Source organism: Onychomys torridus, chromosome 5 (assembly GCF_903995425.1).
Source record: "Onychomys torridus chromosome 5, mOncTor1.1, whole genome shotgun sequence".
In the NCBI taxonomy this organism is placed as follows: Eukaryota; Metazoa; Chordata; class Mammalia; order Rodentia; family Cricetidae; genus Onychomys; species Onychomys torridus.
The window spans coordinates 108,084,930-108,100,821 of record NC_050447.1 but is presented as its reverse complement, the minus strand read 5'-3'; the positions used below and the strand labels follow the sequence as shown (position 1 = coordinate 108,100,821).

General features: G+C 43.9%; 2 protein-coding genes across 5 annotated transcripts in view; both read left to right on the top strand.

The window, feature by feature from the left end:
- The window catches only part of LOC118584664 (NHP2-like protein 1), a 35,038-nt gene extending 22,583 nt beyond the window's left edge, over positions 1-12,455 (top strand). The window contains exon 2 of the mRNA XM_036188917.1: positions 12,195-12,455. Coding sequence (XP_036044810.1) covers positions 12,195-12,455 — 261 coding nt within the window. The remainder of the gene's footprint in view (positions 1-12,194) is intronic.
- LOC118584280 (enoyl-CoA delta isomerase 2) overlaps positions 1-15,892 on the top strand; it is a 32,432-nt gene that overhangs the window by 3,519 nt on the left and 13,021 nt on the right. Inside the window, exons 2-4 of one of the 4 annotated variants that reach the window (XM_036188430.1) lie at positions 819-909; positions 13,227-13,389; positions 15,772-15,870. In XM_036188430.1, coding sequence (XP_036044323.1) covers positions 13,282-13,389; positions 15,772-15,870 — 207 coding nt within the window. In that variant the 5' untranslated portion in view covers positions 819-909; positions 13,227-13,281. Of the gene's footprint in view, positions 1-818; positions 910-12,336; positions 12,719-13,226; positions 13,390-15,771; positions 15,871-15,892 lie in introns of those variants that run through there. The other 3 variants (XM_036188427.1, XM_036188428.1, XM_036188429.1) reach the window with 3 other exon arrangements.

Below are 15,892 nucleotides of genomic sequence, written 5' to 3'. Positions count from 1 at the left end.
TGACATTTGTCTTAGAGCAACTACCCACATCCCATGTGAAATGAGGCACCAAGCTTACTTTAGTAAAAGTATATCTTAGTCCTCAAGGGAAGTAATTCACAATAGAGGTGTTACCTATATATCTAATGTTGGAACATAATAGCTGGGTATTTAGCAGAAACATGTTGAGCAGAGCCCAGTGGAATTACTTTTCGCAATAGTAACAACCAACTGGAGTTTCATCATCTGTCAGTTAACCCCTCACCCTTTTCCGTGTTCCCAAGTATGACCAAATGATTACATGACATATAACAATGAATGATATTTTTTCCTGAAACCTGGTCAGGAGTGTGGTATGCCAGAAACAGTCTCATTTGTGTCTTTTATGATGTCAGTGTTTTTTTAATAACAATAAATCACAAGTGGTATATGGGTGTTGTTGGCTGCAGTTTACCTAGTTGTCCCACTTTCCCTTGGTAGATGGCCATTGGCAACCTGGTTATTTTAGTATTAATTTAATTGCTAATGTCAAGGTTTGGATAGGAATGGCTCCCATAGACTCATATCTTTGAATGCTTAGTTACTAGGGAATGGCACAATTTGAAAGGATTAAAGATTGGGAGATGTGGCCTTGGAGGAGGAAGTGCATCTCAAGGGGTTGGCTTTGGAGTTTCAAAAGCCCACCATGCTGAGTCTCTCTCTCTGTCTCCCTCTCTCCCTCCTTCCCTCTCTCCTTCCCTCCCTCTCTCCCTCTCTTCCTCTCTCCCTCTCCCTTTCTTTCCCTCCCTCTCTCTTTTTCTCCCTCCCTCCCTCTCTCCCTCCCCCACCCCCGCCTGCAGAACAGGATGTAGCTCTCAGCTACTTCTCCAGCACTTGCTCAAAAGCCACATGCTCCCTTCCATGATGATAATGGTCTAAACCTCTAAAACTGTAAGTGAGCCCCAATTGAATGTTTTCTTTTAAAAGAGCTGCCTTGGTCATGGGGTCTCTTCACAGCAATAGGACAGTGACAAGACAACTTATATTAACATCATGTCACACATCACACCTCACATAGTAATATGTATATGTGTAGGCTACAGAATGGCTGCAGGCACAAAGGATTAAAGAAGTCTCAGAGTTCAAACAAGGCTCTAAGGAAGCAGGACAAAGGGTTGACACACATGCATAGGGGCCCTGAGGTAAGATAGAAGATATTGGTGAGCTCCCACAAAGGATGGCAGGAGGCACACACAGCTGTGTTGCAATGTGAGCCAAGCTGCAAAAGCGCAGGATTGGTATGGACTGGACAGGAGGGCTGAGAGACAGCAGGATGAGCACAGGGCAAGTCCAGTGGGCTCTCTCAAGCAGTGGGGGCCATGCTGAGCTCTAGCCCAAAGAAAGCAGTAGTCTACTTTTACTCTCTCTGTTTTCCTATTGCAGCAATGCAGGCGTGGGAATGGATGGCTGGCTACCAGTAGACGACCAGCAAAGGGACTTTCCGTTAAGCCAAAGTACTAGGGAGACATAGAGAGTTAGTGACATCAGGAAGGCATAGCCACCTGTAACTTTAGTAGCTTCTTAGGGACATCCCTTCGAGGTAGCTAGCTCCTTGATGGTGTCATAGAAAAGAATTTCAGGATGAGCCAGAGTGAGACTAAGTTAGTGGACTAAACATTTAAACAGGAAGTATAGTACACAATCCCAAAGTGGGAGAGTGGACTCCTTGAAGGAATCACACTTATATGTCTTCCCAAGGCATCATCCTTGCAGAGGTGCAGAGGCCCAAACCAATGAAACTGTCTCATTTTGACTTTTCCATGATAGCATTTCATGTAGGCCAGGCTGGCTTCAATTTTGCTCTATAGCTGACCTTGAACTCTATCCTTCTCCTTCTACTTCCCAAGTATTGATATTACAGATGCATGTGACAGCTGTCAAATTTCCTCACCTTATCAAACAAGACCTCATGCCAAATTTTGACATGTTTCATTGAAAAGAAATGGAAATTTCATAGGAGGTGAGGTGAGAAACTGGTCCAATGTGTTTACAGCCCTGTGCACTCAATCAAATGCAGTGTTAGGAAAATCCAGAGCCTGCCCGCACTGCTTCACCCTGTCTCAAGGCTGTGTCCTCTGCAGTTGTCTACCCTCTATTGAACTGAGGGTTAATCACTCCAGAATACAGTATCATCTAGCTGAGTGTCCTCAGCAGGGAGACACAGCCTCCAAATCAGAGGATCTTTATTCTTATAACCTGCTCTGGGGCCCGTTGTTATTGATGACACAACTTTCTGATTGAGTCAAATGAATGGCTATTACTTTCTGTAAGTAGAAAATGAAATACTAGCTCACCCAATGGGAAACCAAGAGAATCACATTCCAGAAAACTAGCAGAAACAAACAAACAAACAGAAACAGTTCTCCCCACTTACTAAACATATAAAGCTTATCTTCTAAGAAGGGGACTCAACAGATATGTGGGGAATGTTGGTTAAAAAAAAAATCATCAACTGGATATATGACCCTTAAGGCAAAAGCCGGAATTAGTCAAGTTCATAGAGACAGACATAGAATGATGGTGGGTAGAGTGGAGGTGGGAGCAAGATGGAAGTTCAGGTTCATGGGGCCAGAGTTCTAGCTTTAAAGGCTGAAAAGCTTCTGGAGATGGAATGTACAACAGTGTGAAGGCTCCTAACACTACCAAGCTGTCCACTTAAAAATGTTCAAAAGGATAAACTTGGAATCATGCATGTTTTGCCACAAAAATAATACCTCGTTATTCATTGTTCATAAATGCCGTGTTTTTGTTAAAATATCTCCACCTAAGAATTTCAGATGATCTTAGACTCAAGGGGTTTTTTTTGTTGTTGTTGTTTTTGTTTTGTTTTTGAGAGCTTTTCTATCACATCTTTTCGGTATCTTAAATTTACATTAACATCCCTTTTGGTTAATCTTGATTGTCAACTTGATTGGATTGGGAATCAACTAGAAAACAAACCATTTGATAGGTCTGTACGGTATTTCCAGAAAGGATTATCTGACAGGGGGAAGACCCACCTCCTAAGAAGAAAACACCTTCCCATGAACTTTCCCATGGGTGCCTCAGGTATGGGAGGGCCTAGGTAAAACTGTTGCTTCTTTACCTGCTCTCCTTCGCCCCCTGCTGGTGATAGAGTGTATCTACTCTGTTGAGTAGAATCCAGCTTCTTGTATCTTCCACTGAGGACAAATACCAGGAGGCTCTACAGGAATCCTCTTGGCCTTCATCCCTAGTTGGGACTTCTGAGGCATTCATCCTCATGGATGAGCAGCTACTGGGGTCTTAGCCTCTCCAGCGCACATTCAGCTATCTTGGGCTACCCAGTGTGCATTCTGTCTGCCAATCTAATTAATCCCACTTGTAATATATGATCTATCAGTTCTGTTTTCTAGAGAACTCAAATACAAAATTGCATTCATTTCCCTAAATTCAATTCTACATACATTAGTTCTATGTAGATGATTTCAATTTTGATACAACATTTACATTTTCTAACTTAAAAAAAAAAAGATTGTTGGGCTGGAGAGGTGGCTCAGAGGTTAAGAGCACCACCTGCTCTTCCAGAGGTCCTGAGTTCAAATCCCAGCAACCACATGGTGGCTCACAGCCATCTGTAATGAGATCTGATGCCCTCTTCTGTATACATCTAAAAAAAAAAAAAAAAAAGATTGTTAAGGATATGGAAAACATGCTGTTTTTTACTTGTATTCATTGTAACTATTCACTTAAAAATAAAATGTAACCACACTGTTAAAAGAAAAAAAGATTGCCCCTCAAAAACACCTAATGTTTTCACTGAAATTCTAGTTATTGAGTCTCTTCACTCTCAAGAATAATTAACAGATTAGAAAACCATTGTGGCCATGAGTTTTAGCTCCCAGATCACAGAGTCACTAAATCTGAGACCTTGAAGTCTGTTCAGACTTGGGGCTTCAATTTCATGTCAGTAAAATAACAAAACCAATGTACTCTGGAAAACTGTGGCTCATTGATGATGCTGAGCTTAACTTACTGAACTTCAGCACCCTTGAACTCTTGCTAATGTTACATAGCAAAGACGTGGACTCACACTACAAAAGCCTCAGTGTGCCTTTCTGGAACTGACACTGATGGAAATTTACTGTCTTACTTTGTATAGCAAGAAGGAGCAGAGACCTGAAGTCCACAGCCAACTCATCAAAGCCTCAACTTTACTCCAGTGTCCTTTGCTAATGCCTGGCACCCAAGAGATGATCGATAAATACTTTCTGTGGACATGATTGCCGAGAGAAGAATGAATGTTTCCAGTAGCCACCCTCGTCAGCGCTGCCAACACCTCCTTGAAGCAGGTGCCTGTGGCAGATGAATAGCAGCTAAGTCATCTTACATGAGTCATGCTAATGAGTTACTTGTCCTGTTGGTCTATGATTGATAGCAATACTTTCATACACTAATTCCATCTGGCCTCCCATGACATCTCAGTGCAGCATGGCATTAGATTTATGAAGATTATCTTCAGTAATAATTGGGCCTAAGATCTTGAGGGATATAAAATGAGTGCTGACTTTCTCTCTCAGAAAGCTTGACAGGTGCTGAGAATTAAAAAGGAAAAAAAAAAATTTATCCAAGAGAATAATTAGTAATAGAATATGACAGTGACTGGATGGGACCCCTGAACTTTCTATCAATGAACCCACTATTTTAGCATGATTCATGTTGTTTATCACAACTGAAGAAGACACTGCTGGGGAAGAGAACTCATAATTCAGTTGGGGCCTGAGTCATGTCTCTGGAAGTGCTCTGGGCAGGTTTGGATAATGCAGGAAAGGGAGTCCCGATGCCGGCAGGAAAACCAGAGGAGTCAAGGACACAAGACCAAACCTGTGTGCCACAAAATCAAACTAATCAGATTGCAGCCTCTGTCATCACCCTGCATTTGTGAAGTGGGCTTCTTAAACTGGAAAGACAGATACAAGCTGCAGCCTGAGAAATTATTTTTTTAGAAACCAAAAGGAAAACTGAGAATTGAGAGAGAGAGAGAGAGAGAGAGAGAGAGAGAGAGAGAGAGAGAGAGAGAGAGAATATCTCAAATTTTAAAAGGTATATTGCAGGCTGGAGAGATGGCTCAGAGGTTAAGAGCACTGACTACTCTTCCAAAGGTACTGAGTTCAATTCCCAGCAACCACATGGTGGCTCACAACCATCTGTAATGAGATCTGGCACCATCTTCTATATACATAATAAATAAATAAATATTTTTTAAAAAGGTATAATGCAAGAACCACAGCAAATTGAGGAAATAAAAGAAGTGTCAGTAAACTGGAAAATAGATCAGCATAAATTAGCTAATCTGAAAAAAATCAAAATGATACCAAAAACTTTAAACAACTACAAGAACTGGGGGTGGGGCATCTCATCATCACGGGATACGTAGAGAAGAAGATAAAGGCATTGGATTGAGACAGACAAGATATTTAAAGAACTCCTGACTAAAACTTTCTCAAACATGATGAGAGAGAGAGATAAATTCACACATCTAAGAAGCTCATCAAACCCCAAACAAGATAAATTCTAAGAACATAATGCTTACATCAAAGCCAAACCAATGAGGGACAAAGAAAGAGAAACAAGTCCTAGCCAGGATGTATGTAACCTCAGCACTTGGAAGGCTGAGGCAGGAGGATGGCAAGGTACCAACCATCCTGGGTAACATAGATTCTGGCTGGAACAGAGAGATCTTAGAAGAAGAAGAAACTGTAGAAAAGACTTCAGCAAGAAGATGCATGTGTCCAGGGAGTATCAACTCAAAATTAGACGGTAGAGTACACGGAGGAGTCATCCAAACTCAAGCCAGGAATTCAAAAAAGTCTCTCAAGTGCTGAAAGGAAGGAAAGGTTGACTCCAAATTCTGCACATAGTGGAAATACTGTCTGGTGTGGTGTATGTGGTGTGGAGCCCCCAGATGAAGGAAGACAATTAGAAACCACTTGCAGTGTGCTGGAGGCAGGCTAGACATCTAAAGGCTGATACAATGCATTACAATTACAAGTCAATAGTGTTGGCTGTTCCCATCATGCATCTGATCTCTTGGGCAGAAAGGAAGAGTAAATTCTATTCCAATCATAGGAAACACAGTCTCCCCAATTTCGGAATTTTCTGTCCCTCCACTCTACCTTAACTCATCAATATTCCATCAAAATCTGCTCATAGATGAGCTGCCTAATGCCAGTGATTCACTCTGAGAACACCCATATTCACCCCTTGAGGATTTTAGCTGAGTAATAAAAGCTCTCCCCAAATTCCTTATACTGTCTCCTCTATGAATTCTTTTTCTAATAATAAGACCATAGAAATATTGGGCAGAGGTTTCTTTATCTCTTCATGAGATTTCCCCAGGCCCTCACAATCAGCATATACCCACTGTAAATGAACTGTTAAATAAGATTGAGTCTGAGAGAAAATGATCTCAGAAAGAAACTCAGAATAATTGGCAAGAATGACAAACCCTTAGACAAACTAACAAAAAGAAAGAAAAGACCCAGATTTTTAAACAATTAGAAACAAAAGGGATGTTCATCTCCCCCCAAAAAGAAAAAAGAAAAAAGAGGAAGAGGAGGAAAGGAAAGGAAGAAAAAGAAGGAAGGGAGGGAGGGAGGGAAGGAAGCAGGAGGAAGACGTTAGTAAAATCTATATCATCATTGGGGAGTCCTCTGAGAACTTATATTCCAAAACCTGGGAAACCAGGAAAAAATGGATGAATTTCTAAACTTAACCAAAACTGAAGCCAGAATATATAAGTAACTCCAATAAATAGAGCCATTATAGCAATGAGATTGAAGCTGTAATTGGAATCCTTCTCACAAAGAAAAGTCCAGGTCTGCAAGGATTCATAGCTCGATTCTACTAAAGCTTAAGGAAGATCTAACACCAACACTCCTCGGATTGTTCAACCAAACTGAAGGAGAAAGAACCAAAATTATTCTGTGAAGCCAGAATTGTTCTCATATGGAAACCAGAGTATCATGTAGACGTCATCCTGGATATGCAAGGATGGTTCAACATATGTAGATAGATAAATGCAATATAGCATATAAATAAACTTAAGGAAAAATTACTTGATCTTCTAGACAGATGTAGACTGACACCCTGGAGCGTCTGCATAATGAGCTCCACACCTGGAAAAGGAGCTGTGCTGGCCTTGCTCAGGGCACCTCAAACAAGACTGTTTAACAAGGCCGATGATCTAAGCCTTAGTCCACCCTCCTTGGGAGCTAGGTGTTAGTAAGGACCCCACAGATCAACATGTTCTCTTTACTAGCACGCCCTTCTCAAGCTTCCATCATGCACAGAGCACCTTCAAAACAGTCTCCTCTTCAAGGGCAGACTTCTGTAGATAAGACAAGGATTACAGCAACACACATTGTCCCTGACATAAACTCGGTCACAGCTCATTAGCCTCACAGCCCCCGGGTCACACACAGTTACTGCTGAGGCACGAACAGACATCCCTCTCCTGATGAGGCTCTTGACTCCATTCAAGTCTCCTTGTCTTTCTGCTTCTCACTCATCCTGCCAATGAGTCTGGGGGACACTCTCTGTCTCTTGAGTAGAGGCCCCTGAGTCTCTCAAGTAGATGATGACCATCAGCTAGCTGCATCAGGTTCATTCCTGCTGCCAGTGACAGGCCCTGAGGAACACAGCAGAGTCGTCCCTGCCTCAGCTCTCTATCTTCAGGGGCTTAGGGCATGAAGGGAGATTATGGGGCACATAGGGGTTACAGTAAGACAATGGTCAAGAATCCTTCCACAACAGGGCTGTGGGTATCCCTTTCAATAACTCTCGTCTCTGTTTTCTTCCTCATAAAAATCAATCAGTCCTTGACCTCTGGGTACTAGTGTTAGAGACACACTCATTTTTTGCAGCTGAATCCATATGAGATGAGAAAGGAAAGGATTATTACCAAGGTCCCTCCTTAGACTTAGAACACCCTGTGGAGGGGGGCAGGTTGTTAAAAGATGAAGTAAAAACAAAGCATATTGACTACACCTGCAATCCCAGAAAGACTGATTCTTATTTAGAGCCCAACCCGGGGTACATGGCAAGACCCTGATTTGACAAGAAGTGAGGAGGAGAAAAGAGCTAGAAGAGACAAGGGCAAGAGGAGGTTGGGCCTGGTGCCACCTGGAACTCTAACATTGGTAAGGCTGTGGCACAAGGAGGCTTTGAGGCCAGCCCGGGCTACACAGTAAAACTCTGCCTTAAAACAAAACAAAAAGGGGTAGTGGGGTATCTGGGGTGTGGCTCGGTTGGTACAGTTCGTGGTGGGTCAATCCTCAGTGCTGCAAATAATCTGAGTATTTGAAAAACGGAGGCAGGAGCATCAGAAGTTCCAGGTCCTCCCCAGCTGAGTAGAGTGTGAGATACACCTGGAACACATAAGACTCAGTCTAACAACAACAACAAAGGATTAGGGGAAAGAGAAGGGAGGACTGGAAAGATAGACGGAAGTATAATTTGGCCGGTTCTGTTAGTTACATAGGTTTAATTCATCTCAAGTAGCATCAGGAAACTGAAGCAGGTAACATGAGGGTGAAGAGAGAGTACAAAGGCCCTTTGGTGACTAATCGAATCATAATAGGTCCTTTCTCCCTGCAATTATATGTGAATGTCATTTTCCTTGGCACCTTTTCCTCTGGTGCTTTCATTATAGGAACTTGGCAAGAGTCCAGTTTCTTTGCTTGAGCCGGGACTCACTGAAAAAGAAATACCCGTAAGCATAGGAGTCAGTTAACACGGGCTGACAGCTCACTGAAAAGGTGCCAATTGACCTGGAAGTTGTCATCACATGTGCAAACACACAAGCTAGACAGAAACGGTCAACAGTTCACTTACACTCAACAAACTGACCTGAACCTTCAGGAATAAGAGTCCCAAACATAAGGTGTTGAAGAGGAAGCCCAGGGATGAGAAATGAGGACAAAAGCAATACCTGGGACTAGAATATCTTATATGAGCTGATGTGTAAATGAATTGCTAAACAGTCTTGGTAAATAAAAACCCAGAACCAGATATCGGGGTTGAAACCCGAAAGATCAGAGGAATAGGACATGCCACAGCCAACCTCACCTCACCAACTCTGAAGCTTCCAAAGAGAGCTTCTTCCTAGCTACATCACTTCCTCTTTCTGCCCAGCTCTGTCACTTCCTGTCTGTCTGTACAGACCTACAGACCTCCAAGGCTAACTAATGTTGGAATTTAAGACGTGTGCCACCACGCCTGGCTCTGTTCCCAGTGTGGCCTTGAACTCACAAAGATCCAGACAGATCCCTGCCTCCCAAGTGATAGGATTGAAGGTGTGTGCCACCACTGCATGGCCTCTATGTCTAATATAGTGGCTGGCTTTTTCCTCTGATCCTCAGGTACATTTTATTGGAGGACACAGTATATTGGAGAACACAATACGTCACCACACTGATGACTTATACAAGAATGTTTATTAAGAAACTCAGTATCTTATGCACTATTAGCAGGGGGATAGTTGCCAAGGTCAGCAGAGAGCCAAATGAGATAATGCTGGGAAAGAGAACACAAGGTATATCAGACAAAGCTGTGTTTCAAGTGACACAGCCCACAAGGGAAGAGTCGTGTCTCCAGAAACGGCCATCTTGACTCCCTCAAAACATGGGCTCCAGCTTCAGACTAACCTTGCCAAGTTCACTCCCGTACAAGGACACAGTTCTTGTACTTCCATCAGAGCCTCCTTAGTGGGTCTACTTCCTACAACAAACAGCCACCGTGTTTCCTGTCAAGTAGGGTGCACGGAGATGAGAAATGGCGTTTAATACAGGGCAGGTGGGGGCTGAACAAATTGTTAGTCTGAAACTAGCCAGCTCTGGAGAGATGGGATCACAGGAGGAGGTTGGAGCCAATGAGGGGCTCAGATTTCTCACACAAAACAATGTCTGGACTGAGAGAGCATGGGCGGCAGAGACCCAGAGAAGCTGGACACCCCATTTCCAGATGGAAAGAACAGGCAGGGATGGCTACCTGTAATCCAAGGCTGAGACAGGAGTGTCAGCACAAGCTCAACAAAAGCTCTTATTGTGAGATTTTTGCCTCAAAAAAAAAAAAGTTTAAAAAAAAAAAAAAAAAAGCTGAACACCATGGTGCAAGCCTATAATTCTAGTACTCAAGAGGCAAAGGGAAGAGGATCACTGTATGTTTGAGACCAGCCTGGGATACATGGTGAGACTATCTCAAAAAAGCTAACGTAATGAATAAATGAGTGAGTGAAGGAATGAAATGGAAAGGACAAGCATGAGAAACGATTAGACATTATGGGCCGATCTCAAAAGTCTTATGTGTTACACTAAGAGGTTTGGAGGTTTGGTTTACTTATTAGGCAAAGGGACCCAACCAAGATTCCAGTGTCAGAGGAAGGATCAAGAGGATGCTGTGAGTCATGTCAGTGTCTTGGTCCATTTTGTTTCTACAACCGAAAGCCACCAGCTAGACAAATTACAGACAACAGAAGCCAGTTCAGCAGGCTGGAAGCTGGCAAGTCTAATTGTCAAGGTTCTGGCCCCTGGCCAGGGCCCTCATGCTGCTTGTCACTACTCAAAGGTCTTACCTCCAAATGCCATCAACACAGGAACTGAGAGATGTTTCCCAAACAAGAACTCTGGGGCCCAGTTCAAACCACAGCAGTCAGATTTAAGGTGTAGGGAGGTCAGTCAGCAAGCAGGAGGAAAGCAGGCTGGAGAGGTGGGAATGAGAGCAAAGCCAGTCAGTGCTGGTCCAGGAACAGCAATGCAGAGACAGTGAGACCTGAAGGACTGAATGGGTCGGGGAGGGGAGATAAAGCCAGGAAACAGCTGTGGAAGGACAACAGATCCACAGAGGGGAGCCAGCAGGGAGACAGGGGGGATTCAGGCTTCTTTCAGATTTCTAGCTTTTGCTGTTGATTGGGCAAGTCAGAATCATTCCTGACACTATATGTGGTAGAATTTTAGATGCCATGATAGTAACATGACCTGATGAGATTTTAATATCATAAATAAAAACAATCACTATGGCTGACAGGTTCATCAATCATAGGTACTATGCCACCATCTCAAGAAACATCTTCCAAAATACCGAGCATATAAGATGAAGTAGAACAACCCCCAAGATTCAGTGTCGTTTGAAACTTTTCCTTGGCTCATGTGACCGCTAGACCTGGAACTCTTTATCAAATTCCTTCTTGGGCAGCACTGGTCCCTGCAGTTAGCCTCTAAGGTAGGTTCTAATTGAGAGACCTTCCCCCAAGGTCTTCATAAGAACCAGGAGGCTTGCTCCTACAACAGAGTGGCTATTAGAGCTCTGGCTGAGGTCTTGAGGATTCTGCCATTCTTACTCTTGTCCAGAAACAATACCCTCAGGGGATGTACTGGCCAACTCTGACTGCACTGTCGACTAGATCAAAAGCATGCCAATCTGACCTTTAAAACAAATGTATTTAACTTCTTTATTTAACTGTGTCTATATGTTTATTTATGTGTGGTTGATTTTGCATACCTGTATGTGCACACATTGTCTCTGTGTTTGGTGCCTGCAGAGGTCAGAAAGATGGGGTCTGTTCCCCTGGACCTGGAGTTATGAATGGTTATGAGCCACCATGTAGGTTCAGGGAAACCAAACCCGGGTCTTGTGCAAGAGCAACAAATGTTCTCAAACAGCAGAGTCAACTCTCTAGCCTACTAATTAGCTTTTCTATGGCTCTCTAGTATGCTTAGCACAGAATCCAAACTCCTTAGCATGGACACAGTGATCCTCACGCTTAAATGGAGTGCTACCCAACCCACAGTGGGTTCCCTTTCATTGAGAACAACCCCACCCCCACGCCAGTCTGCAGTCAGACACTGTTTACACATGGCCTCTGCTAAGCAAGGCAGACACCTTCAAGGGCAAACGTCTACATTAATGCAGTTTATACAGTGTCCTTCCATGTTCAGCTTAAACTTTATTGTGCAAGATAAGCATGTCCAAGGGATTCTTGTCCATTTAATCTTTTAAACATATGTTCCATTACCTTAAACTGAGCATGCTCAGAAATGTGCTCCTAACTGAACCTGTTGAGAAATGGTCCAGTTTCTAAATGAATATGCTTAGGATATCTGATTAAAATTTCCAGAGCCCAGTGTCTGTCTACCCTGCTTCCAGCCCTCTTTGCCCAGTCTTGTGCCAGTCACCTTTGTACCAAGTTGGACCTGGTCCAGGAATTCTGGGCTCCTCCCCGAAACCCGCCCATTCTCCACTCTGAAGGAGCGGCCAGCTCCACGCCTTCCCCCTGGGGCTTGCATCTTAGCTCTGCACGCCCTATAGTCCCTGGCTCCTCTCAACCGCGGGAGCTCTCACCCTGGCTCCGCCTACTCCGGGAGCTCACATCTGGCTCCGCCCCCATCCCGTTCTCGCTGGGCAGTTTCAGCCGGGCCTAAGCCTCAGGGCTCCGTTTGTCCTGAGCATCTAGCTATGGCGGCAATGACCTGGAGACCGGCGCGGTGCTGGTGTCCGAGGTAAGCTTGCAGCCTCGGCTTTCTGGCTTGAAGTTGCCAGAGGGGGTTTGTCGCCGGCCCGCGGAGCCGCCCGCTCTGTCACCTGGTCTGGCTAGCAGGACAGCAGGATACTCCTTTGGCGGTGTCCCAGCACGAGAACTCTAAAGAGTGACCTCGAATGTCCTTCCTCTGCTGAATCTGGAAGGGTAAGGAAGGACGCACTCTGACCACCTTTGCCCACCAGAGAGAGTTACGAGCTCTGGTCCCGGCGTCGCCCGTGCCTGCAGGCCCAGCCCGGAACTTCCTAGGGCGCTCAGTGCCTTGGCTAAGGCGACACTACATCCAAGATTGCTAGTTAGTTGAGCACCGCGCACTCGCAGCCCGTTATCAGCAGCTTGAGTTTCAAACTATCGGTTCGCTATACTGAGAGAAGTGGCTGGAGAGAGTGACCCATATTTAACAGCTCAAAGAACCCGCGCATCAGGAGCAAAGCCTGGAACCTGGTGTTTGCAGTAAAGCGGTGGCATGAGTGACCTCCTCAAAAGGCAGAACCTACCTTCATTTGAATAAGTTTGTACCAGTCTGTGGGAAGTTGCTTACTTAGAGAAAATGTTGCAGATAAGCACGTCATTCTGATTAATAGGGTTTGGGACCAATCGGTAATTCTGCGGCAGAAATGAAGGGCTAGGAACCAACAGAAACCACTCTTTGCAGTCTCCTGCAGGTCTTTAGGTTCCCAGTGGCTCAGGTGCACCTGGGCAGACCAACTATGAGAGCCAGTCAGCAGGACTTTGAAAATGCCATGAACCAAGTGAAACTCTTGAAGGAGGACCCAGGAAACCAAGTGAAGCTAAAACTCTACGCGCTGTATAAGCAGGTAATAGCCTGAGCTCTGATGTTACTTCATCACATTTTGAGCAAATGATTCCTGAAACTGATAGGTTTCTTACAGCCAGCTTGAATGGTTGGGCTGCGTGGGAGACACCCCTTTGGGGTGTGTGATGCAGGCTTTGTTTTGGTTTGCTTTTTATGTTGGGTCTTGCTATCCTGTCAAAGCACAGAGTAGCCCCTCTGCTTCTCTCCAGAATAAAGAGGTTTGAAAGAGTTAACAATCACATTCATGTTTACATGTTTGTGACCTTCCTGATTAAAGTAATTCACGGAAAAGATGTTTCGGGGCACTTAGGGAAGTCTGAATATTGACTGAGTTTTACCAGTTATTATTTAGTGGTGTCTTGGATATTGTTAATGGTGCCGTGATCATATAGTAAATTGTTGGTGTTCTGGGGAAATGGATAGTATTTAAGGGTGTTTGGGATGTTTGAAACCAATTAAAATAAACAAAAAAGAAAATAGGTAAAGCATATAAAGTAAAATTTAATAACTGTTTGGCTGATTAATTGGATATTATAACTCATATATTTATTTGAAATTTTTATTTTATTTATTTATTTGTTTGTTTGTTTGTTTTTTGTTTTTTGTTTTTCGAGACAGGGTTTCTCTGTGTAGCTTTGCACCTTTTCCTGGAACTTGCTTTGTTGACCAGGCTGGCCTCGAACTCACAGAGATCTGCCTGGCTCTGCCTCCCCAGTGCTGGGATTAAAGGTGTGCACCACCACCACCCGGCTGAAAATTTTTATAACCATTGAGGAACTAAAGGTTGCAATGGCAGACTTCACTCATTTGTCTGCCAGTCTGGACGCTTGTGATATCATTTGTTAGTTTTGCCATTTCTACTAGGTGATTAGCATAAGTGTCTCTTTATGTGGGTGTCCTGGTTGCTTTGCTTTGTTAACTTGGCAGAAGCTGGAGTCATCTGGGAAGAGGGACTTACTGAGAAAAATACCTCAATAGGATTGGCTGGTATGCAAGTCTGTTGGGTGTTTTCTTGATGAATGATTGATGTGGAATGTATCAGAGACTAGGCTGAGCAAGCCAGTAAGCAGCAATCCTCTTGGCTTCTGCTTCAGCTCCTGTCTCCAGGTTCCTGTTTTCATTTACTGCCCTGACTTCTGTGACTTATGGAATGAACCTGAGTGTGTGGTAAACTCAAATAAACCCCGTCCTCCCAAAGTTGCTTTTGAGCATGATATTTTTATCACAGCAATAGAAACCCAAACCCTAACTAGGAAATGGATGTGTATATTCAAGAATTTTACTTGTTCAAAAAGACTTTGCCCTCAGCTGCTAGGAGGTATTCTCTAAGCCCGTGAACTCTCATGCCTGGTACAAGCAGCTTTGTTTGCCTGGAAAGTCAAGCAGTCAATTTAGGGTACAGGGTAGTCTCAGGGTAGGCAGGTTTGCCTATGGGTTAGGGCTTTGGCAAAGACTGGACATGGAAGCTGCAGAGAACGTCTTCATTGTCAATACTCTGTGTGTATCCATCAGTCTGGGGTATTCCTCCTTCCTGACTCCTGGGGAGAGGACAAGAGAAGTGTCACATTGACTTTGCCTCTGAACTCTATCATGTGAGCCTTTGCCTGTGAGGAACTATACCATGAATACCACAGCTTGCAAGGGTACTGTGAGGCTTTCTAGTGGATTTGAACTGAGGTGATCTTAGAAACTGCCCAGTTCTAAGCTTTGCAGTCTATCAGGAGTTAGGACCAGTCTACAGTCAGGATGGAGAAATGCAAGGACCAGAAACAATTAGAAGCCACTGTCCATAGTCTCCAGCAGGTCCTTAGGTTCCCATTGGCAGAGGGAAGAGCAGCCCTTGTCAACTCGGTTTTCTGTAACTTCCCAGATGGTTGACTCCATTGGGTGACTTAGTATGGGCCTCCACTGACTGTGACTTTCCTGCATGTTCTGTCTTCCTTTAACTCTAGGAGAAAAAGTATACATTTTTTAATTGTTTAAAAACCACTTCTGAAAAGTAGCTGCATGGGGTACTTATTTATTTTAGGATACCCACTCCGCCTATCCTCAAACAAAATTAGTTTTCTTTGTATTTCCTGGAGTGGCACTCAGCTAAGCTTCCTGAGGACCAGGAACTGAAGACCCCATCCCTACCTGCACCAGCTACAGTGCTTTGAGCAGTTAGCAGTTGTTTACCACCAACGTTCTGGTTCTGTCCCCTTAGATGGGACTTTAGACTATGGTGTGGACTTCCAAATACTCTGTGACTTGAATATTGGCTCAGTGTTTTCACTTCCTGTGACAACTGGTCAGGAATATAAAATTGATGAAGCCTTAGGTTTCTAGAACCACTTTCTCAAAAACTTTCTCTTCCATATTAACCACCCCGTGCTCATTATAGGCCACAGACGGACCCTGTAATATGCCTAAGCCAGGGGTGTTCGACCTAGTCAATAAAGCCAAGTGGGAAGCATGGAATGCTCTTGGCAGCCTGCCAAAGGTAAGTTTGTTGACTGTTATTA